This window comes from Cucurbita pepo, chromosome 10, assembly GCF_057944985.1.
Source record: "Cucurbita pepo subsp. pepo isolate OVF chromosome 10, ASM5794498v1, whole genome shotgun sequence".
Taxonomy (NCBI): Eukaryota; Viridiplantae; Streptophyta; class Magnoliopsida; order Cucurbitales; family Cucurbitaceae; genus Cucurbita; species Cucurbita pepo.
The window spans coordinates 1,094,553-1,117,997 of NC_141807.1; the positions used below are offsets into that span (position 1 = coordinate 1,094,553).

Consider the following 23,445-nt stretch of genomic DNA (forward strand, 5'->3'; position numbering starts at 1 on the left):
GCGTCGTAGGGCAATGTGATGTGCTTCTTATGTTATCATTATCACTCCACTCGTGCATGCTTTCATTTAACAATTTCATCCATAATTTTACCGATTTCATTTGATCCTTCGATTTATAGTCGATTTGTGTATTTTCGTTAGCTTCACGGTTTTAAAACGTATTTCCTAGAGAGAGGTTTTCACACCATTATAAATACTTTATTTCTTTGACATGGGATCTCATAATCCACTCCAGTTGGGGGGTTGCATTCTCGCTAGCACACCCCAACTGCACAAGTTCACTACTAGCCGAGATTGTCTATTTTGACCCATTACGTATCAGGTCAAAACCGACAATATCTGTTGGTAGGCTTAGGTTGTTACAATCTCAAACATAAGTGTTTTTTTTTTTTTTTTTTTTTTTTTTTGGTAACTATCCTCTTGTTCTACCAGCATTGAACAAATTGGGTTCAAATTCCATCGGATCATTGGAATTTCATCAAGATCTGGTCAAGTGAATTAGTGAAAGAATAATATTTTGATTCTTATTTTGAATCAAAATAAGAATCAAATTCCTAAGATTGTGATCTATGGTATCTGCTGCTTTAAATCATGTCATGGAGGCTTAATTGCGCCACTAATGTTACTGGGGTTGGCGGGGACGGTGCCAGCGTTCCAGACAATGGCACCTTCGGGCGCGGCCATAGGGTTAGAAATAGAATTGGTTATGTAGCTTTCTGGCCACCCCGCCGGAGAGCATGAGCTCAAGACGGCCTTTCCCGACCACTGATCCATTGAAACCCAATCAGAAAAATTGCATCTTTTGTTCAAAGATTGATCCATTGATCCATTGATCCTGATACAACCCGCCGCTGCATCTCTTAACCAAAGATGGGGCTTTCAATTTAATCTGTGAGCCCCAAAAAATGATATTCAGTTTCAGACACGCAGAAGTACGGCTTCTATTATTGGGGAGAAAAAACATGATGGTCTGGAAAAACCTCAGTTTTTTGGCTTTTGATGCGCTGAACAAAAATTAAAAAAATTAAATTAAATTAAGGATATTTGAGATTCTGGCGGCCATCAACGGCGGCGCTGGCGGTGGCTGACGGTTTCGTTCATCGGTACATTTTTTTTTTTTTTTTTTTTTTAATTTTACATTTTTGTCTTTTTCATTTATTAGTTTTAATAATAATTTAACCTTTGGAATAATTAAATATGCAATATCATTGTCTGTGGGAAACAGGATGGTGACGCGTGTCCTTCAGCCGTTTCAACTGCTCCTTTGGAGTCTCCCAATTGTTTACGTTCCCACGCGCTCCATCGTGCTTCTCGTTTTTTAAATCTTTTTCTTAATTAAAAAAAAAAAAAAAAAAAAAAAAAGTCAATGAGCCTTCTTGGCCCATTTTGCATAAATATGGGCCGATTTTAAGGGTAAAAGGAGTGGCCCATTATTCCCACCCGCAAGCCCGGCAGTTGTTCGGTAACTGGCCTGCGTTACTTTGGAATTTGAGATTTCAAAAATATCTGCCAATTAGATAATACCTTCCTCCTTCATTTTTCGTTCCATAATATATATTGAAGTATATATTATAATTCGGAAAAAAAAAAAAAACAATGCTATATATCACTTTTAAAATAATGTAAAATAATTTATTTTAGTTTAAATTATTATATAAAGTATGAGGTTGCGTAAGACATACAACCACTACATGGAGGAGTTGTTCTTTAATTTATATTACGACCAATCCGTGTTTCCTTGAAGTTGAAACTGGAACCGACTTAATTGTTTAAAGTACCGACAAAATTTGAAAAGTTGACATATATGACATGACTGACACTCGTTAGAATCGTGTATGAGATTTTTACCTCATATAACTTGTATTTCAATTTTTCGAAATGGTTGATTTTATTTATTTATTTATTTATTTATTTCGAGAGTTTACTTCCTTCCATCTATTCATTAAAGTGACCCAGTGTCCAATTAAACAAAATTAGGAATTAAAATTAAAAAGAAAAATGGAGTCAGTATTTTTGCAGCCACGTTTGCAGCCACGTTTGCTGCCACGTTTGCAGGATTAAGCAACGTTTGATGGGTCTGTTCTGTAAGATCCAGATCATAATTCACATCACACCAGTTCCCACGGTATTGTTACGAATTTTAATGTTTTGTAATAATGATAACTTACTTATTAATTAAGGAAAAAATGTCAAGTTAACAAAAATAACTTTAAACTTTAAATTCTTCCTAAAAAAATATTTTTTAAAATTTAAAAATTTCAATCATATCTTTAAATTAAAAAAAATTCAAAATTATCTGTACCGATGAGTTTCAAACGAAAATCATTACTATATTTCAAAAATATCTTTAAACTTTAAAAATTATTTCAAAAGTTTCATTAATACTCTTAAATTATGTAGGTAAATAAATAGAATAAAATCTGTAATTTTCCATTAAATACGTACATTACACACAAGAATGGACCAGCGCTAAAATATTTTCATAATTTCCTATTATTGACTGTTCTATGAAGATGGTATATTATTTATTGAAATTGAAATTGTATTTTATTGGAGCCTTAATAAATATTTGAAGAAAAAAAGCCTTACTCCATTTGGAAAAAAAATCCTACACATTTTCCCCCTTTTTTTATTTTTGAAATATAAATAATAAGACTAATCTTACATATTATTTCTCACATAATATCATAAAATAATTATTTAACGATTCCTTCACTCTCACTGCCAATAGATTTATTTTTTAAGATATAAAAATCTACGCTGCCACCAATTATAGCATGACATTATGAAACACGACACGACAATTTATTTATTGTTTTCTTTATCCATTTAATTGATTTTTAGTTAAAAATATGGTTGTTCCATAACATTCTTTTTAGCCAAAATTCAAGTTTTTGTCTCTACGCTTACTTGGATAAGTCAACCTGTTCAAATATTCCAAAATAAAAATTAAAAATAATAAGTATTTTTTATCGATGTTATAAGAAAAATATTAATGTTCGTATCATTTAATATTATAGAGTTGGAATACATTATTATTATTATTATTATTTTAATAACACCAATATAAAACTATCTAAACCCTTATAATTTTTTAGAAATTTACAAATTCATTAAAAAAATTTGAGACTAAATAAACGTAAATATTATCCTTTTAACCGATGCAAAATTTTACATTAAAATTCACCGACTAAATTTATAGCATATTTTTAAATTTTTCTTTTCCCGGGTGTCTTCATATGGTATTTGGTTTTATTCTAAAGAAACGAGCCAAAAAAACACTCCTCACTATTTAACATTTGACACGTTATTAAATAATATATTATTTAATTTTATGATTACTTAAAAATAAGTATAATAAAAAGAGGTAGTATAAAAATAAATTAATACTATATATCTCGATATATATATATATATATATATATATATATATATATATATATATATATATATATAGTCAAGTCACACTACTCTTGACCTTTTGGCTCAGATGAATGTGCTTCCCAAAACCCACACTCTTCCGACCACCTGTCAGTCTCTCCGCCGCCTCGGACCGCTCATTTCCCTCTTCCAAACCCCATTTCTCTCCCACCCTTTTTAACCCCCACTCGCTCGCCTGACCTACACATCCAAATAAGACTTTACTTTCAACCATCTCCCCAACTCTCTTTTCCTTTTTGTTTTAATTACCATTCATATGGACGATGACAACCACCACTACGATCTGCCTCCACTCTCCTCCGCCACTCTCTCCGCCGCCACCATTCTCCTCTCTCATCCTCCTCCTCCTCCTCCTCCTCCACAAGACTCCCATCTCCCACCTATTCTCTCCCAACACTGCTTAGGCTTCTCCTCCCCCGCCCCAAAATCCTATTTTTTCACAAACCCTCCTCCTCCTCCTCCACCTCCTCCGCCTCCTCACGACCAACTCCCATCCCATTTCCCGCCTTCCTCCGCCTTCCTCTCCTACAGCTTCAACGATCTCACAACTTCTTTATTTCAAAAAGACGAAGGCAGAAGGGTTCTTGATGCTTGGAGTACCAAAGTGGCTAGAAGTAAGAGAAGACTCGCCCGCCAAAGAACCCTTACTTTAAGTCGAACCTCTTCTTCTTCCTCCTCCACCTCCGCCGCCTCCTCTTCCGGTTTTGGCTATAATAACGATGAATATTCAAAGGGATTAATGGCTACCCACTTCCTAAACACCGATACACATAACAACGCCAATCCAAATAATTTTACCCTCTGCACGCCAGATAACAAGGTGGGTGTCATCAAGTTTTGATTTTTATTATTCCCATCATCATTATTATTATTATTATTATTATATTGTTGGTGTTATTGTTCTTCGTAGATTCTGAGAATGCTGCTGAAGAAGGACCTGAAGAACAGCGATGTGGGGTCTTTGGGCAGGATCGTCCTCCCCAAGGTTTGTATTTTGAAATTTGTTTAAAATCCAATAGAACAGTGAAAATAACATAAAAATAATCCCCAGAAAAACATGCAAATGGGGAAAAGCACTCAAACAGCTATCAAATTTTAAACTTTTACTTATTAATTTCCTGACGAATTGCTCATATCATTACAGAGGGAGGCAGAAGAGAATCTACCATTGCTCACTGATAAGGAAGGCATCCAAATTGTGATGAGAGAGGTCCACTCAAACAAAAAATGGGCCATGAAATACAAGTAAGGAAAATCCTAATTCTTGTTCTCGTTCTTCGTGTTCTTCGTGTTCTTCGTGTAACAAATGGATTCAATTTAATTATAGGTACTGGGCCAACAACAGAAGTAGAATGTATGTGCTGGAAAACACAGGTTTCAATCCCATAGAATGACTCATTACTTTACTTGTTCTTCTTGTTCTTGAAGATGATGATTACAGATTTGTATGTGTTTTTTGATGCGATTTAGGTGATTTTGTTAGACAAAATGGTCTGAAGATGGGAGATTTGATGACCCTTTACGAGGATGAATGCAAGAACATGGTGAGTATTTTTTTAATTTTTTTTAATTTTTTTTTGGGCCTCCAAAATTTGACTTTGATTTAGAATTTTATGAAAATTAGTAAGATAATTATGATGTGTGGGGTTTCCTAATATGGTGGTTTAGTAACGCTTGGAAAGATGCGTAAAGAGATGAGACCCAAAAAGGAAAAGGAAAAGGAAAAGGAAAACAAAGAAATAATAATAATAATAATAATAATATGGACAAATATTAACAGCGACTTTCCACACGTACCATATCATTTTTATTTCTTCTTCCTATAATTACTTTCTTTTTGCCAGATAGGATTTCCCACTTTCTTTTTCATCCTATTTTCTTTTCTTTTTAATTCTCTACATTTTAAGTTTATATACATTTTTTTATTAAAAAAAAAATCAAATAACCACTAAAATTTAATAAAACTTAGCCCCATAGAGTCCATTTTTTCTTCTTACAGTATTATCAGTCAAATCTCACATTAGTTGCTGAGAGAAATAAAACATTTTTATAGAAATGTATAGAAACCTTTCATTAGCATAGGGAAAGCCCAAAAAAAAGGTGGATTTGAGCTATTACTCATGGTATCAAAGCCAGACATCGAGTAATATGTTAGCGAGGAGGCTTAGCTTCGAAGGGGTTCCACATCCATTGGAGAGGGGAGGTGGACACTAAGTGGGGCCTTGAAGAGAGTAGATTGGTGGGTCCCATATCAATTAGAGAAGAGAACGAGTGACAACCAGGCTTCTTGAAACATAAAAGAATATGGATAATTTTAAATATAGGTTAAGAGATGATTTTAAAAGAAAAACCTTCATTAATAATTGGTATAATTGATTTATTATGTCCGGGAGTTGTTTAAATTTAAATTTGATTTTTATTGTTGTTGAGTATGTGTGGGTTGCATATATATATATATGTGTGTGTGTGGTTGTACATGAGGACAGTACGTGGCGGTTGTGAAAGGTGAGAATGATTCAAGGGAAGAAAATGAGGAGATGGCGAGGAACAACAACAAGAACAACAACAACGACAACCAGCCGTGTTCTTTCACAAACATGTGCATTAAAGACGAAGAAGAGGACGCCTCTTTAGCTATGTTAATCGAAGAGCTCAAACACAAGCCAGAAGACGAGGACCGCCCGCTGTCCTGCAGCACCAGCACTAGCAGCAGCAACAGCAGCAGCAACAATAACAACAACAACGCCCTCATGGCTTCGGATTCATATTTGAGCACCACTCAACAACAGCCATCCTCCTCCAATATGATGGGAGCTGCTGCAAAAGGGATTTATAATAGTAATAATAATAAGAAGAAGAAGAATGGGAGTAAGGAAGGGGGGGAGGATTTGCAGGCCGTGAATGGGTTGGAAGATTGCTTTAGAGGGCTTGATACTCTGCCGGAAGTTAGTGGATTCAAGTTCCCTCTTTTTGACTATTTGAGCAATGACAGAACGTGAACATATAAGGCCCACCATTCAGCAACCGCTCGCCAGATGCTCTGTTTTTGTGTATCATTATATTATATATGACACTGTTCTTGTTCTACCTACTTTCTGGCCTTCTCTTCTTCTATCTTCTTTGCTTTTGTTATACTTATGAACACCCTTGTTAATTTTTGTTGATATGGCCAGCCTTGTTTAATCCTTTTATATTTATGTCTATATGGGATACTCTTTAAGTTTAATTAAATTGATTGAGAAATTCTTTTTTTTTTTTTTTTTTTTTTTTTTTTAAATTTGGAGATATAATTGAAAACAGGGTATTTTTTTAAATTGAACGAATGGAATTATCCATTTATCCAATTTCACCATATTCAAAAACGACGTCGTTGGGACCGGTGTCCATTGGGGATAAGCCTCCATCTCTTAATCCACAGACCTTCCCTCTCAACCCTTCCTTCTCCTTTCTTCAATGGCTTCTTCGATTATCGTCCCCATTTCCTCTCTTTCCCTGCGTTCCTCTCCGTCTTACTGCCTCCCAATTCCACCATTGAAGCCTTTCACCGTCCTTCACTCCGCCGTGTCCGTACCCCCAATTTCATCCTCCTTGATTCTCTCTGCAGCTCGAGCCAAACCCTCAGACATCGACACCACCTTCTTCGAGAGCATCAATCCCGAAGAAGACGTGGTTTATGACCCCCCCGAAGTCCCGGAAGGCTTCGTTGCCCCTCCCTCCTTTGACGAGGGCCCATTGGAAAGCGAGGATGAAATTGCGGCCGCTTACGAGGAGCTCTATGGGCCGGCTTACAGTGGAGTCAGTGTTCTGGGAAACGACATTTATGTCATGGATTCTAAGATGAAAAAAGTGGGCGGATTCGGATCGAAGGCCAGGAAGGAGAAGGCGAGGGATGGGTTCGACGAGAGGGTTGTGCAAGTTCGTAGGGTGACTAAAGTGGTTAAAGGTGGGAAACAGTTGCATTTTAGGGCAATTGTTGTTGTGGGTGATAAAAAGGGGCAAGTGGGTGTTGGTGTTGGTAAAGCTAAAGAAGTCATCTCCGCTGTTCAGAAATCGGCCATCAATGCTCGCCGGAATATTGTCACTGTTCCCATGACCAAGTACCTAACATTTCCCCACAGGTTAGTCATTTCATTTTCCATTTACTAAGTAGAACTGTTGGGCTTATTTTCAAATTTTAGGCGATGTTCTATTGTTCTTGGAATTTCTGTAGCAGCTATTGTTAGACTTTGGTTTGCTGATATGGGAATGCGTTCAACTAGGAACATGGGACTTAAGTCGAATAATGGATGCCCTATTTCAAAGATTGAACGTTCATTCCCCACCTTTGCAGGGTTTGAAGCAAAAAAAAAAAGGGATTTAAGGAACTGTAGAATAGGATTACTATTGTGATTTGTAGGAATGCTTTACTTCACTGTCTGCTGATGACTCAATCTAATATCCAAGTCCATGACTAGTAGATATTGTATGTTTTAGTCCATTATATATAGCCATCAACCTCACGATTTTAAAACCCGTCTGCTAAGGAGAGGTTTCCACACTCGTATAAGGAATGCTTCGTTTCTCCTTCAACAATGTAAGATCTCACAATTCAGCCCCCTTGGGAGCCACCGTCCTCGCTGGCACAGCACCTGGTTATTGGCTTTGGTACCATTTGTAACCGCCCAAGCCCACCGCTAACCGATATTGTCCACTTTAGCCCATTACATATCGCCATTAACTTCTATAAGGGAGAGATTTCCACACCCATATAAATAATGCTTTGTTCCCCCTCTAACCAAGGTGAGATCTCACGTTCGATCCTTGTTTCAACTGTTGAATGAATTTGTCTTTAGTTAATCGAATTCTGTGGTCAGTAAGCAGTTTGAACTTTGAATCATCATTTCAAGTTGGTCAGTGGAGGTATTTGCTGCTTGTGGCTGCATTCTTTTGATGTTTTTTATTTGTCTATTGCAGATGACTATGTTTAGATATATTTCTCAGTTTTATCTATATAGAACGTAATAAGCATCCTGACAATGAGAGATCTATAGAATGCTTCCCTTTTTAGGTGTAAATGTTGGGTAAGTAAAGTGTGGAAACTTGTAGGTCGGAGGGAGATTATGGAGCAGCAAAAGTAATGCTAAGACCTGCTTCTCCCGGTACTGGTGTGATTGCTGGTGGAGCAGTGAGAATCGTCCTCGAAATGGCGGGTGTCGAGAATGCGTTAGGGAAGCAACTAGGAAGTAACAATGCCCTCAACAATGCCAGAGCAACGGTGGTCGCCGTGATGAAGATGAAACAGTTTCGGGATGTCGCAAGGGAGCGTGGCATCCCAATGGAAGAGTTGTGGAAGTGAAGAGCAGGGAAAGGCTTCATTCCTTTGTTTCATTTTTTCCTTTGACTGTATCCATTCTTGTAACTCAATGTTGTAAAAATGGCACTCAGGCTTCATTCCTTTGTTTCTTATATCTGCCATTGTCGGGATTATAGTTTGATTTGTGTTTGTTTATAAATTTTTAATATATATATATATTGAATAATTATAAATGGTAGGTAATTATTTTTTAATTTTTTTTTATTTTTTTTTTAACAACCTGACTACCGAGCGGGTAAAAACATTGAATTTTACAACAGGAACAAGGATTTTCCATTGAAATTGTCTGCAAATAAACCCCATTCCAGACTTGTTTCTCCTCTCCACAGCATTCACGATTCGAATTCCAAACGGATTAAATAAAAATTTTAAAAAATTAATAAATATCTTAATTGCCCCTGAATTCAGGAAGGAGAAGAGCTAGCTGGACCTGGACCTGGTCGTGGAGGGGAAGTGATCGGAAAGAGTGGCAAAAGCTGAGGCTCCGATTCCCTGGGAGTGGTGGCCGGCGACGGGTGCAAATAAAACCCTTTTTCTCTAATGGCTTTAGCCTCTGCTTCCACGTCCAAACCCGAATTACTACTGACATTGTTCGACGGTTCAGAATTCAACGGCTGCGATCGGCCGAAGGGGTCGGGAATGAGCGGCGTGACGGGGCTGATGACCAGCGACGGGAAATCCAGCATACTGGGAGAGTGGATTTCGGGGTGGTTTCTGGGGGAGAAACCGGCAGTAACAGAGGCAAAAACGGGATTGATTTGGAGGTTACGAAGGGCATTTCTACGCTCATAGAGCTTGAAATTGGAGTGTGGACGTTGGGGGATAGATTTGATGGAAGGGATATGCGTTTTGGAAGGCGGATCGGGTGTCGAAACTTGCTTGGCTGTTTCGGGCGATCCGGTGAGCATTTGGACAACTTGTTTGAAGGAGGACGTATCGGCTTGGACGAAAGTGGTCGGGTATGGGTTTGTGGATTCGGATCTGTTCATCATTTTTGGCGGCGGCGGCGGCGGCGGTGGTTGAACTGACGGAGTAATTTGGATGGTGTCTTGGAGAAATTTTCATGGATGGATTGGGTTTTGAGACAAATAAAAGAAGAAAAAATCAGTGTTTGGAATTTTAAATAAAGAAAGAGAAGGCTGTGGGGTCCACACACAATGCCACACTGAAACCGGTCAAATCCAAATTCAATTTTCCCGTTGACTTTTTCCACGACCCATAACAACTCAACACGACGGCATTTAAATACCAAATAAATAAATAAATAAATAAATAATCATACGCAATTTAATTTTTAAAAATATCAATAATATTCTATTTTTCAATCACTTAGTATATCCAATCAAACACATAATTTCACTAAAATATATAGAAATTGAAATAAAAATAAGTTAATCATGAAAAGTCGCTAACAAATTTTTTTTAAAAATAAAAAAAATTAACCACAAATTTATGTAAAAGGTAAAAAAATAATTATGCCAATTATTTAGTTCAAATAATTAGAAAATTTTGACGTTAGAAAGTGACTGTTTTGCCCTCACATTATTTGGAGCATTTAAGGTTCCAAATTTTTGTCCCATGTTCCTTTATTTATATATAAAAAGAAGCAATATTATATTTCTAACGTTACTAATAATTAATTTGAGTAGGTGAGAGTTATGGATTTACGGTCATTTACTTATTTATTTCATTATAGAATATATTAATGGGCATTTAAATTATTAGTTGTAGCAACCTGGGCTGGAGTGCAAGTGTGGGGCCCATGAGGCCAAATGGGCCACAGGGTGGTGTGAGGGTTGGTTAAATGGGCCATGTAGAGCGGCCCGCTCCATATTAACAAAATTAATTATGAAGAATTATCTTTAAAAAATATAGGTATTTTCAAAGAAAAATAATAATGATTAAGATTTCGGGGCGTGAGTGCAGACGAGGGAGAGGCGCGTGGGGCCATAAAAAAAAGGCAAAGTAGTGGTCAGCAACATTATTGGAGGAGTGATTCGGTGTAACAAAGCAGAGGCCAAATTATTACAAAAATAAAAAAAGGTATTATTTTTTGCATGTAAATGGCCTTTTTATTGATTGGTTGGTCTACAACGGGAAACCCATATTTCCCTTTCCCTTTTTACCCTTCCGGAAAATCCACGTCAGTTACTTTTAATTTAGCGGTCAATTTGAGATTTTGGTTAATTTTAATTTAAAGATAATTAAAAATAAACATTTAAATTAAATAAACATATTATTTGCACTCAGAACGCAACCAACAACAAACCGCGCCGTACAGAAAGCAGCGGTAGAAATCAGAAACGAGAAACCCAAACAACGACATCGTTTCAAGGCATAAAAAAAAAAAAAAAAAAAAAAAAAAAAAAAGAAACTAATGATGAGCGCATGTGGGTTCGAAGGCAAAAGGGCCAACGGAGTAGAGGACGTAGGGGAGCTTGTTGGCGTCGATGTAAGACTTCTGAGGCCTGAGGGGTGCTCCGGCAGCGCCGCCGTGGAGGGCAGAGGGTTTGCTGCAGGAAGGGGTGGGGGATGAGCCGAGAACGACCTTGCATTTGTGGAAGGCGTAGCTGGTGACGGCCTTCGGTGCTGTGATGAAAAAGTAGCCGTTCTTGTCAGTGGTGGCGGTTTGAACCAATGGGTATTTGGTGTTCTGGCAAATCAGCTTCACGGTCGCACCTGCCACGTCATTAATCATACATCATCATTTATATCACGTCGTACTGCAAAATTGCAGGCTTTTATTATGAGCTTGGACCAAAGGGTTTAAACTTTTAAATTTAATTTTCAAACTTTCTTTTACTCTGTTCATCATTAAATTTTATTTACCGGAATCCAAAGGGTTTTACATTTTTTTAAAGTTACTGAAAGGGTAAAATTTCTGTTCAGAGTTGAAGGAACGAGCAAAAGAGGAGTTTAGAACTAACCAGCGACGGTGGTAGCTCCGAGAAGTGTGTCAACTCCGGCGTATTTACAGGACTTGCAATAAACGACACCTTGAACTGAAATGAAGCTCCTCAGCAGCCGAGGCTTCGGAGGGTGTAACGGAGCCGGCGAGTGAGTAGGAGGTGGCAATGGGTGGACGTCATGATGGTGGTGGTGCCCGGGAGCCGGCGCGTGAGCTGGAGGGAGGTGGAAATGGGGTGGGTGAACTGGAGGCTGGCTGTGGATGTGGTGGTGGTGGTGGTGGTGGTGGCTCGGTGGCTGAGCCGGTGGGTGAAGTGGCAAGTGGGTCGGGGGAGGTACTGGTGCCGGAGTGGGAGAGTGGTGGTGATGGTGATGAGCAGGTGGTACAGCGGCGTAGTGATGGGGAGGAGCGGCGAGTGTTTCCGCCGCCGTGGTGTCGTCGGCGGTGGAGACGGCGAAAATGGCGAAGAAGAGGAGAAAAAAGAAGGATTTGAAGAGAGTCGAAGCCATGGCTGCTAGACTCGAACGGATTTAGAATGAAGGGGACGATATTTGCAGAGCGTAGAGGCAAAAATTTATAGGGGGTTTTAGGAAATGCCCTGCACCTCTTTTCAAATTTTAATTTTAAGTTAAAAAAATAATATGTTGATTAATTATTATTATGAAATATATATAATAACAATTTTATCATTATGTCGCTTTTTTTTTTTTTTTTTTTTTTCATAATTCGGCTTATTTCTTTCCATTTACGTTCTCTTTATTTGAAGGTAAAATCACAGATTTATTATCTAAATTGAAAAAAAAAAAAAAAAAAAAAAACTTGATCATGGGATCATGTGCTGCTAATGCCGTTGTGGAAGGAAACGACCAAAGAAGGGCAAAACGACAGACAGACAGAAAAGGACAAGATATGATTTTGAAAAAGAAGAACCTCCGGAATCATGTCGTTTTCAACGCCAAAATCGGCGGCCCATTCTTGCTCTAATTGGGCCTTCCACTGACATTTCTTTTGGGCTTCTCTAATACGCTGTTCCCAACCCGGCCCAGTCGTTCAAACGATGCTTTAATCTGTTTGGTGTCCAACAAAATAAATAAATGGAGACAAAAACACCCAATATCTCCAAGCCTGGTAAATCCTAAGTTCAAGAGAGAAATTATAAATAAGTAAATAAATATATTTATATATAAAAAGAGTACACAGTATCCGTGCAACCGTACCAAAACAAAAACATTGCAAAACCACGCTGGACTGCCGTGGCCTAAAGGGTAAAGGTGACTCGTACCCAATAAATTCTTGCCGAAAATGACCTCAATAATTCCACTAATTCTTGTATTTTAATCTAATTTAAATTCCAATCTCATCTTTCTATTCTTCCTTATTTTACGACTTTTCCGATGTGGTTCCCACCACGCACCGTCACATCTCTCCTTCAGAAAATATCCCCTTTTCTATGGAATCTTATTTACTACCGCCCTCCAATAGTCTTTTGTTCTATGATGACAACAGATCATCGCGAAATTGAATCCCCCTTCGCCTGACAGATGGGTTTCCATGTTTTTGATTGTCTCCTAGATCATTCGACCGATTTCTTCAGTGAATGGGATGCGGAGTGAAATGAAAGGTTGGCCGCATGCTTGATTGAGGTGAGGTCTCCATTGTTCCTGGGTTTTTCCTTTTACTGCTTGTTTTTTAGGTCTCTGGAATTATTTTTTTTCTCTTTTGTCGGGTTTCTGGTTAATGGGTTTGTTTGAATAGTAAAAGGGGAAGGGGATAAATTCTTTGGCCTACGACTTTTCTTGTGGTTTTTGGTTATTTTGGGGGGATTTTTCTATTTGGGTGCAATTGATCGTTTCTATTATTATTATTATTATTATACATAATTTGGATTTATTTATTTGTGGATCTTTGTGTGGGATTTGCCAGACTTTTACTCAAGGTGGAGTTTGACTTTGAAATCGAATTAAAAAGATGGGGCTCAAGGAGGAAATGAGATTGGAGTTAACCAGGCAGAGTGTTGGTCTGTGGCTTGCGAGCCATCTCTGTATCTGGTAGTTGGTTTTTGCTTTAAGCGATTGTTTTGCTGGTGGGAGGAACAGGATCTGGGCGATCCAAATTCTCGATTATTTATTGTGGGTCTTTGTGGGTCTCCATGGTTCTTTAGTTTGATGTAACGAAGAATGTTTCTTCGTTAGTCTTGTTTGATGGGTTTGAAGAAATCGGGCGTTTGGAGCCATCAAATTAGTCCTCCTCCTGTGCAGGAGTGGGAGGAAATTAAGAACGTCTTTTGTTACAAGATCTTTTAGGGTTTTATTTCATCGAGGAATTGCAGGAATCGAGAGGGGGAAGAATGGACGAAGAGGCTAATTCTTGGCTTAGGAGAACCAAGTTTTCGCACACAGTTTATCATCGATGGGACTCATTAAGATTGAACCCTGTTCCTTTCATCGTCGAACCACCACCTCGGAATTACGGCTTGAAATCGAGGCCTCAATCAGCTTCATCCGCCCAGAAACCAAATCCTGATATCTCAAAGATTCAGCGAAATTTCATAGCCAACAAACAGCGGTCTCTGTCTCCTCTTCCCGAGAGCAACCTCTCTGAAGTTTTCAAGGAAGCAAAATCCGCCAGTAAGAGATTCTCGACTCCAACGCCTCGACTTAGAGAACGAACTAGAGAATTCAAGAACAAGCTATTCAATAAGGACCCGCAAGATTCAAAATCGTCCACTTCCAAGACATCGTCGAATACCAGTCCCCTGAAACTCCTAGCTTCGTCCAAAGGAGGTGAAAAGTCAAAGTTCCGGAAGGACTCTTCCTGGACCAAATATTTCGATTCCGGTGGCGGAAAAGTCACAGCGGTCGAAACCGCTGACGACTGGAGCGTTGATCTATCCAAGCTGTTTGTTGGGTTAAGGTTCGCTCATGGAGCTCACAGTCGTCTTTATCATGGAAAATACAACGATGAACCTGTTGCTGTTAAACTCATTAGAGTGCCTGAGGACGACGATAGTGGAGCGCTTGCTTCTCGATTGGAGAAGCAATTCACCAGAGAAGTAACCCTTTTATCTCGTCTCCACCATCCTAATGTTTTAAAGGTAATTCAATTGTTGGGTTATAAACGATATTATGAACTGGGCTGTTCTTGGTTTTCTTGATGTTTGTTTACTTATTGTTGCAGTTTGTAGCTGCGTGTAGGAACCCGCCAGTTTACTGTGTCATTACTGAATATTTGTCTCAAGGATCATTAAGGGCGTACTTGCTCAAACTCGAGCGCCAATCTCTCCCTTTGCAGAAACTAATTGAGTTCTCTTTAGATGTGGCTCGTGGCATGGAATACATTCATTCCCAAGGCATAATCCATCGGGATCTCAAGCCTGAGAATGTTCTTATTGATGAGGACTTCCACCTGAAAATTGCAGATTTTGGGATAGCTTGTCCTGAGGCCTTTTTTGACCCATTAGCCGATGATCCCGGAACGTATCGATGGATGGCACCGGAGATGATCAAACATAAACCCTATGGTCGAAAAGTTGATGTATACAGCTTTGGGCTCATGTTGTGGGAAATGGTGTCTGGTGCAATTCCTTACGAGGATATGACTCCCATTCAAGCAGCCTTTGCTGTTGTCAATAAGGTCAGTTTTATTCATCACGTGTTCCTTGACTAAGATTCTTCTTTAGGTTTATCATGTGAGCCATGGTGTTTGATTGATACCTATTCTATGTTTGCTTCTGGAAGTTCACATGTTACATGTTTATGTAGTGAGTGCCACTGTTTCTTGCCCACGAATATCATCGATGCTCGATTTCGAGCGCTGCTTCGAAAATGTTTTAACTAAAAAAATGGCTAAGAAACAAAACTATTATGTTCTTTGTTTGTATATTATGTTCTTTCAAGAAAACTAAATGAAGTTTGTGCATTGGGGTTTCCAGAATCTGAGGCCTGTTATCTCGAGCGACTGCCCGTTGGCAATGCGAGCTTTGATCGAGCAATGTTGGTCTGTGCAACCAGACAAGAGACCTGATTTCTGGCAGATTGTGAAGGTATTAGAGCAATTCGAAGCTTCGCTTGCCCGTGATGGGACACTGAGTTTAACGGGGAACCCGCGGTCGAGTTTCCAAGACCATAAGAAAGGGCTGCTCCATTGGATTCAAAAGCTTGGCCCTGGCCCCCTGCATCCTGAAACCTCATCCTCCTCGCCCGTGCCGAAACCGAAATTCTCGTAACTCCATTGCTCTCCATGTTATGTCCCAACTTTCTTAGTTACCTAGCCAAGTTTTTGTTTTTGTAATTAAAAACTAAACGCTGGTCATTTCCCATTTTTTGGCTCTTGTTTATGAAGAACTTGTGTATCTTTAGTTTCATGTTCGTGCCTGGTTTCGATTCTAGCAAAATAATCAACTGGCGAGCATATCTCATAAGGTGTCAAACCATATCGAAATAATAATCACGACAGATTAAAAAAGTAACGTTGAAAAGTTTGATCAAAAGTTTGATCGATTGCTATATATATTTGCTAAGCTAATAATGGCTCACGAGGCAGCTGATTTGTCAAAGATGGAACCTTTGAATGTGGAAAATGGCAACGCAGACTGGAGAGGCCAGACCTTCCACGTACTCCTTTTTGCTCTTCTTTAAATGCTTTGATAGCCAATTAGTTGAGGAATTTCGAAATTCGTTACATTCATAAATATTAGAGTAATTAATTACATAACTAATTGCATATTTATTTATTTATTTTTCTAATTTTTGAAGTGTTGTCCGTTTAGTTATTTTCAAAGGTATTTAATAATGTTCAACTGGGTTTTATTTTTCTTTCTTTTTTTAATTAGTCTGACATAATGGTGTCAAGTCAACTTTGTTTATCTCCATAATACTTCTTTATGCCACCAACTTGAGCTTTATCCTTTTAAAATTAGATAATAATCACACGTGGACAGAGCATATATGAAACAAATAATAATAATAATCTATAATAATTAGGTTGGAAGAAAACTTCAAATATCCCTTTAAATTTTTTTTAAAAAAATTAAAAACAATTATTTATTGTTACCGTGAATATTAAACTTTTAAACTTAATACTAAAAAGTTTAAAAATAATATATGAAGAGTCTATATATAGTTTTTATTTATATATTGACGATAATTTTTTTTTTAACTTTTATTTATAAAGGTAAAAGTTTTTTTTTTTTTTCTTTTTTGGGTGTTTTTTAAATTTTTATTTTTAAAATTAAAATTTTACGTGTATACAAAAAAAAAAAAAAAAAAATCTAACCTCAACCATTATTAAGGAAAGTTAAAATATCAAATTTAAAAGTTTAGGGATAATTGATATGTAGTTATTATAAGATCGATGTATATATTATTAAGAATATTTTTAATTATTAACGTACGGATCCATTTTGCTATGTTTTTGCCGCGAACTAAACCGCATTTTCATACTTCGGAGACGTACATTTCTGGGTGTTCGCTCCAAGATAACAATGGAGCTTTGGATTCGGGTGGGGGCACGGAGAGGGAGCTTCTGAAGGAGGAGAGCGAGGCGGAAGGAACTGCAACTGTAAGACTACTACTTGATCTGTTGTAGTTTTGGGCGTAAACATTAATTTTGTTCCAATATTTAGTAGTTTGGATGATTTTATCTCATACTCCAAAAGGGATTAGATGCAGAAGAAAATTCATGTTCGAGAAATAATCAGTTCAATTATGAACAAAACGAAGTCTCTAATTAAACTGGAAGCCCAATACCTTGCATTTCAACATCCTGTAATTCATTCTTCAGTCTGATGCGGCGTTTCTTCAAGCTGATAGTCGTCTGAGATACCTTCCACAAGTTCATGCTCATATCATCGGTTCCGGATTCCATAGAGGTCGACTTTTCTTCACTAAGCTTATTTCTCCGGTTTGTGCCGCTGGTTCAGTTACCTATGCTCGGCGATTGTTCCCCACTGTGCCAAATCCTGACTCTTTCCTGTTTGACTCCTGATACCGTCTTGTTTTACCATCAAATGCTTTTCTCGGGTGTTCCTCAGTCGAATTAGACCTTTTAAGTTTGTGATCAAATCCTGTGCAGATCTTTCAGCTCTGAGGTTGGGTAGAGAAATTCTTTCTCGTGTAATAGTTCTGATATGTATGTCCAGACTGCACTAACTGCTCTGTATGCCAGAAGCTAGTGATATGGAAGTCGCCAAGAAGGTGTTTGATGCAATGCCACAAAGAACAATTATAGTTTGGAACTCACTTATATCCGGATACGAGCAAAATGGATTCCCATCTGACGTTGGTGTTGGGCTTCCAACCCGATCCAATGACAACAGTGAGCTTATTATCTTCCCATTCTCACTATGGGCTCGTGATTTCGGTTGCTGGTTGCATGATTATGCTAATCTCAACGTTGTTCTTGGTGCTTCATTGATTAACATGTACACTAGATGTGGGAATGTAAGCAAAGCGCGGGAAGTTTTTGACTCCATGAAGGAAATTAAGGAATGTTGTTACCTGGAAAGCCATGGTTTCAGGGTACGGAATGCATGGCTATGGTGAGCAAGCAACGAAGTTTTTTTTGGTGAAATGAGAGCTTATGGTCCTTGTCCTAACAATATTGCATTTGTTGCAGTCTTGTCTGCATGTGCTCATTCAGGGTTGATTGATGATGCTCATCGGGTATTTTCAAGCATGAAGGAAGTATATGGGTTAGTTCCAGGAGTAGAACATCATGTCTGCATGGTAGATATGTTTGGGTGTGCTGGATTTCTCGATGATGCTTATCAATTATCAAAAAAAATTCTTCCTGAAGACCCAAGTCTGGCAGTTTGGACTTCAATGCTTGGGGCTTGCAGAAGGCATAAAAAGTTTGACCTTGGAGCTAAGGTTGCAAAACATGTTTCAGCACTTGATCCAAAAAACTGACATATGTGCATTGACCGGAAGGATGGATCAAGTGGAGATGGTACAGAGCATATTGGTGATAATTTCCAGTATAATCTTCAGCTTGAGTATTATTGCTGTTACTGAGAGTTCATAGGATTTATGAGCTAATCATAATCGCTGAGTTTTCTAATTGATGAGCAATCCTGTTACTGCAGCTACTCAGTTGGTGTTTTTAACTAGCTAGGTAATCTGGTTATTAGCTTGATTGAATCACTACCAAGTGAACTTGTCTTTACAAATTCCAGCTTCTTGTGTTAGCTTGGAGAGCGGGTTTTGGAGGGAGGTTGGAAGCAACTGCCATTCGGTACAAATTATGATAAGTCAGCGGGTTTTTAAGCCTTACGAGCGTTGTTTGGTTGCTGTCAGATTTACAACTTTGCCATTTCATAGTCAGATTCTTGAATTGGTGGAAGCGGATATCATTGACATTTATCATCTATGCACACTATCTTTTTTGTTGTTCTTGCAACTCAGTCCTCGCCGGTTTCGAGTTCAGCCATGGAAATTGACATGTTTTGACATACAGAAATTCTTTGAGGTGAACGATGACGTGATACACTCCTATATGTTCCTTCAATTGGTTCTTTTAGTTTTCCGTAATTTACAATTTTCATCCGGCTTTTGGCTCTGCCCCCCACATAGTCTTTTTGTTCTCTACCTTTTCAAATTCATTAGGTACTTAGTACTTTGAAACAAGCTCTTCATCCAAACAAAAAACTTTAAATTCATCTCTCCACTAAGTTAAAGCTTCAGGGACGTGCAGGTGGTGGCTTGACACCTGTTTGTGATGTTAATTTTGTGTTTAGTGGTTTTGGTGTCGATGGAGCTTCAAGAAGCAAACATTGGAATTTAAACTGCGTGTCATAATCCATAATCAAATATTGTCTTGCATTCCTTCTGTTCTTTCATTGTTTCTATGTCATAAATTACAAAGCTGCTGCATTTTTATGTTGTCTTTATGTGCCCATTCCACACGGCATTACCTTTTCCATCAAGTTACTGTTGCCCTAAAATGTCATCTTATCAATAAGTCGAGGTTCTGTTTTTAGATACAGACATCATTGAAATTCTTCTCTCCAATTTCTAACACCTGAATGTTTTTTTTTTTCAGTTCAACGAGTGGGGGTGGGGACCTGAATGTTTGCTTTTACCAAGTTATGTGATGACCTTTCTTGGGTCGTATGTTGCGTTATTGTGGGAATTAACGAAGCTGACAGTGATAGTAGCGCATAAAGAAGGTATGAACAAGCCACTAGTTAACTTTCCATAAAAAATGAATTAGTTTTTAACTAGAAGTCAGCGAATAAAACATCTTATATTAAGGATTTACTGATCTGTCATCGAATGCTCAGGTAAATTGTTATCAAGAATGTGCCATTTCTAGAAAGCCACATCTCAGTCCTTGGGGTAAGGGTTTAGGATACTTAGCCATTGATAAAAGAAGTTTTTTTTTTTTTTTTTTTTTTGAATAAATGAGCTGTATCTCGACCTACATTGGAGGTTATGAATCTATCCTTGGAGTAGTGGGGTGGGACCCGATTCCTAGAATTTAAAACCAAAAAAGTTCCGATTCCGTGAAGTGTAAGCTGATTGAAGGTAGGCCAATCGATGTTGTTTAAATTGATTTGAGGGAGTGAAAGTGATTCTGTTACAGCGAATGAGGCTTAATTATTATAAAGTGAGAAAACTGAGTTTGGGGAGATTTAAGAGGGCAGTGTGGACTTTGGAGAGAATCCCCTCTAGAAAGTGGGAACCTTTAAAAAGAGAGTCCACTTAGGCGGACGGATACGGTGAAACGTTGGACACATGGAAAAGGGAAAGGTACTTTTGGGGTTTGTTAGACAAGTTCATGGTAGCTTCTTTCTGTTTCTGAGATTTAATTATTATCTTTGAATATTAGAGTTAAAATTATTTTTGATTAGTTGGAAACAATGAAACTATGAACTTCTGGTTAATGGAGAGGACGTGGTTTTGAAATTGAAAGGTTGGGTTAAACGATAATGGAAAGAGCAATACATTCCCATTATCTCCAATTCCAACAGGAAGAGGCAATTGAATCGAAAGTTCTCGCTTTAAATATCAACTTAATGGACCAAGCAAACCAGACAGTAGTTTGCCTCTTCAGTTGACTAATGCCTCCAAACTTATATACTAACTCTCCACTTTCTACCACTGCCCTTTTTGTTACTTACAACTTTATTTGTTAAGATGCCACCAATCCCACTATATATAGAGGTTTCGCTCTAAAGGTTTTGTTTAGTTTATTGGATTTATTAGGTTAAAATACATTTATAATCTCGAAGTGATATAATCCGTGTATTGTTAAATTTCCAATGATTTTATTGCCCCATATTATGAATATACAAGTATATGTTGTTGATCAGTTTCGAATTCTGAAAAAAGAAATATATGTTTTGATGTTTGTATGGTTTTATATCCAGTTTAATCTTACTGGAGTGAGAAGAAATGAGAGTAATTTAGAGACATGTATATGCTATTTGAACTCTGTCTCTAATGCTAAAACTCCAAACCCCAAATTGGATGCCATTAGTTGTGGAGTTGACTATGAAAACAACCTGATAAAGCACTTTATTGGTGTTAAGTTGAATAATTTACATACAAGAATAAAATTTTAATTATGATGATCTGGCCACTAGAGTCCAACCGAACAAAAGTATTGAAATCTTAATAAAAAAAAATGAAATGGATTCTATTTGAAGGATAGTTGGAACTTGTCAATAGAATTAAAATTGTTTCCAGTAAACTTTATAAACTTGTTCTGTATTCAAAATCTTCCTTGGGAGGGTATAGGCTTGGAAGGCCTGGATTTTTCAAATTGTTTGAAAAAAAACAAAAAAGAAAAATAATAAAGAAGGAAAAGTGGGATTTAAATGGTGCCACTTTATTTTCCACTTAGAGAATTCTTTTTTATTCTTTATACTTTATATCGGACCTCACTACTTTGCATGATTTCCACTTTGATTTAAAATTGGTTTATGCTTCTAACACAGTTCTTCCTCTCAACAGTCCTTCCACTAGTTACTTTGCTTAATTACGCCAAAATAGTCGGCACCACAACAACAACTTCTTTCCCTTTTTTACTTTTGTTAAATGCTTGCCACTAGATTGCCTGTTATCTTTCTTCTCAGGAATATAGCTTTTAGATTTAATGGTTATTTATTATGGTATTAAACCACATTATCACATTTCTAGTTGATATTAGTTTGTGTGTTGGATTTATTGAATCAAATTAGTATAGTTTGGGTCTCATTCATTATCGTGGATTAGCATTTGTCTATGTTCTGCTGTGCTATGCAATCAACCATTATCTCTTCTTTGCATGAAAATGGATTTGCAATCGGAGTTGAATAGTCCAACCAACCAATACGAGTAGGAAAATCAAAATCTGGATGGAAGACTTTTTTTTTTTCTTTTATTAAGAGAGGGAGTTGGAAGTGATCTGTAACTTGACGATTGGTCTATGTTGTGCGCTTGTGCTGTCCCATAGATACCAACAACCCAATATTCTCCATAAACTTTGTTTGATATATAGCTTTGTAGCAGCTTTTGACAGAGGGAGAAAGTACAAACAAACCATGTTAGCAGCCAGAGTGTTGGGTTTAAAAGGTTCTGAAGACACGAGATATAACCATAGCCGTGAAAACAACTGAAGATTTGGCAGACAAAAAGTATTGTGACAACTCCTCTTTTAAGTAACGGCGATTGTCTCATAGAAGGTTGGTTAGTACAAAAGTAAAACAGTAGGCAAGTTCAAGCTGCTCATAGGTCGAAATGGGACAATTGTTTGGTGACTTGTTTTGTTTTGTAGAACAACTTTTCAAAATAACACTCGGTTATATATTTGAATATTTTTCATGGATTCTCTGTGCTTCTCCATTAAGTTATTACACTTTTTAAGACAATTTTTTACCTCTCTTGTTTACAGATTGAAACGTGGCAGAGTTGTGGCTTTCTTTTTCCAGAGGATCACTACAATCTGGGAGCAGATGGGTTTTGAGCCACAACATTGAAAAGGTACAAACAAAGATCACATTGAAATCCACCCAAAAAGTAAAAAGGGAATGGTTAAGTTCGTAAAATAATAAAACAAGTGGGAGCCATTGCCAATGCGTTGTTACAATTGAACCCACCACCAAAATTCAAATTATGCCTAAACAATGCTAAATAAAAGTTGCCTTGTGTTGCTTTGTCCTCTGTTTATCACCAACATTTGCTTCTTGTCTTTGCTTCTAAGCTTATCCAGTTTCCTCCCCCCTTTTCTTTTCTTTTTTGTTTTTCATTTGGAAAAGGATATGTGATGTCTTATCTCTGATGGTATGCATTTCAAAACTTTGTTACTTTTCGAACGGACTTTTGACATGACTGCAACCAATATTTAGAAATATAGTAGATGAATCTTCAAAATTGTGTTGAATGGACTTTTGACATGACTGTAACCAATGTCTAGAGATATAGTAGATGATGAGTGTGGTACGAGATATTTTGTGTAAAATTTAAAAGAAATTAATGTACATATAGTTCTTTTTACGTGATTTTAGGTTTATTATAAGAAATTATCATTTCAATAGGCAGATTGAACTAATTTTTTTGTCGTAATGCAATGATACAGTATCATCTATCAAGTAATCAACTTGACTTTTAAACCATTTCTTTGTCGTATAAAAGCGAATCGAATTAGTAGGCCAAACTGCCTGAATAGTAGACTGTACGCCATTATTCTTTCCTTTCTTAAATGGTGTTGAATTATTCTCTTCTATCCTTAATTTTCTTTTTATGTATGGTTTTTCTCTAAC

The 23,445-nt window shown here is 37.5% G+C and overlaps 5 protein-coding genes, 1 long non-coding RNA gene and 1 pseudogene across 7 annotated transcripts; 5 read left to right on the forward strand and 2 right to left on the reverse strand.

The window, feature by feature from the left end:
• The first annotated feature begins 3,519 nt into the window (after window positions 1–3,519).
• LEC2 (AP2/B3-like transcriptional factor family protein) lies at window positions 3,520–6,684 on the forward strand. Its single transcript, XM_023688833.2, has 6 exons — window positions 3,520–4,261; window positions 4,352–4,426; window positions 4,586–4,686; window positions 4,769–4,815; window positions 4,912–4,985; window positions 5,928–6,684. Exons 1-6 carry the CDS (start codon window positions 3,698–3,700, stop codon window positions 6,438–6,440), a joined length of 1,374 nt encoding a protein of 457 aa, XP_023544601.2. The 5' UTR covers window positions 3,520–3,697; the 3' UTR covers window positions 6,441–6,684.
• A 127-nt stretch (window positions 6,685–6,811) lies between these two features.
• EMB3113 (Ribosomal protein S5 family protein) lies at window positions 6,812–8,967 on the forward strand. The gene is made up of 2 exons (XM_023688834.2): window positions 6,812–7,559; window positions 8,527–8,967. The coding sequence occupies exons 1-2, from the start codon at window positions 6,895–6,897 to the stop codon at window positions 8,774–8,776; spliced, it is 915 nt and encodes a 304-aa protein (XP_023544602.2). The 5' UTR covers window positions 6,812–6,894; the 3' UTR covers window positions 8,777–8,967.
• Window positions 8,733–9,874, reverse strand: LOC111803167 (VQ motif-containing protein 4). The gene is given in 2 exon segments (XM_023687453.2): window positions 8,733–9,805; window positions 9,807–9,874. Coding segments are annotated over 2 exon segments (660 nt in total). The 5' UTR covers window positions 9,860–9,874; the 3' UTR covers window positions 8,733–9,198.
• A 1,143-nt stretch (window positions 9,875–11,017) lies between these two features.
• LOC111803166 (uncharacterized) lies at window positions 11,018–12,291 on the reverse strand. Its single transcript, XM_023687452.2, has 2 exons — window positions 11,722–12,291; window positions 11,018–11,473 (listed from the first exon to the last, which is right to left on the reverse strand). The coding sequence occupies exons 1-2, from the start codon at window positions 12,209–12,211 to the stop codon at window positions 11,169–11,171; spliced, it is 795 nt and encodes a 264-aa protein (XP_023543220.2). The 5' UTR covers window positions 12,212–12,291; the 3' UTR covers window positions 11,018–11,168.
• On the forward strand, window positions 11,418–11,917 carry LOC147790446 (uncharacterized). The gene is made up of 2 exons (XR_015422686.1): window positions 11,418–11,558; window positions 11,684–11,917. It is a non-coding gene; the product is annotated as an uncharacterized LOC147790446 (long non-coding RNA).
• An 849-nt stretch (window positions 12,292–13,140) lies between the features above and the next one.
• Window positions 13,141–16,065, forward strand: LOC111803893 (Protein kinase superfamily protein). The gene is made up of 4 exons (XM_023688504.2): window positions 13,141–13,345; window positions 13,626–14,796; window positions 14,880–15,335; window positions 15,634–16,065. The coding sequence occupies exons 2-4, from the start codon at window positions 14,050–14,052 to the stop codon at window positions 15,925–15,927; spliced, it is 1,497 nt and encodes a 498-aa protein (XP_023544272.1). The 5' UTR covers window positions 13,141–13,345; window positions 13,626–14,049; the 3' UTR covers window positions 15,928–16,065.
• Window positions 16,066–17,080: 1,015 nt separating this feature from the next.
• LOC111803270 (pentatricopeptide repeat-containing protein At2g33760 pseudogene) lies at window positions 17,081–22,839 on the forward strand (annotated as a pseudogene). Its single transcript, XR_015422593.1, has 3 exons — window positions 17,081–19,181; window positions 19,743–19,869; window positions 22,578–22,839. The product of XR_015422593.1 is annotated as a pentatricopeptide repeat-containing protein At2g33760 pseudogene (transcript).
• Window positions 22,840–23,445: the final 606 nt, after the last annotated feature.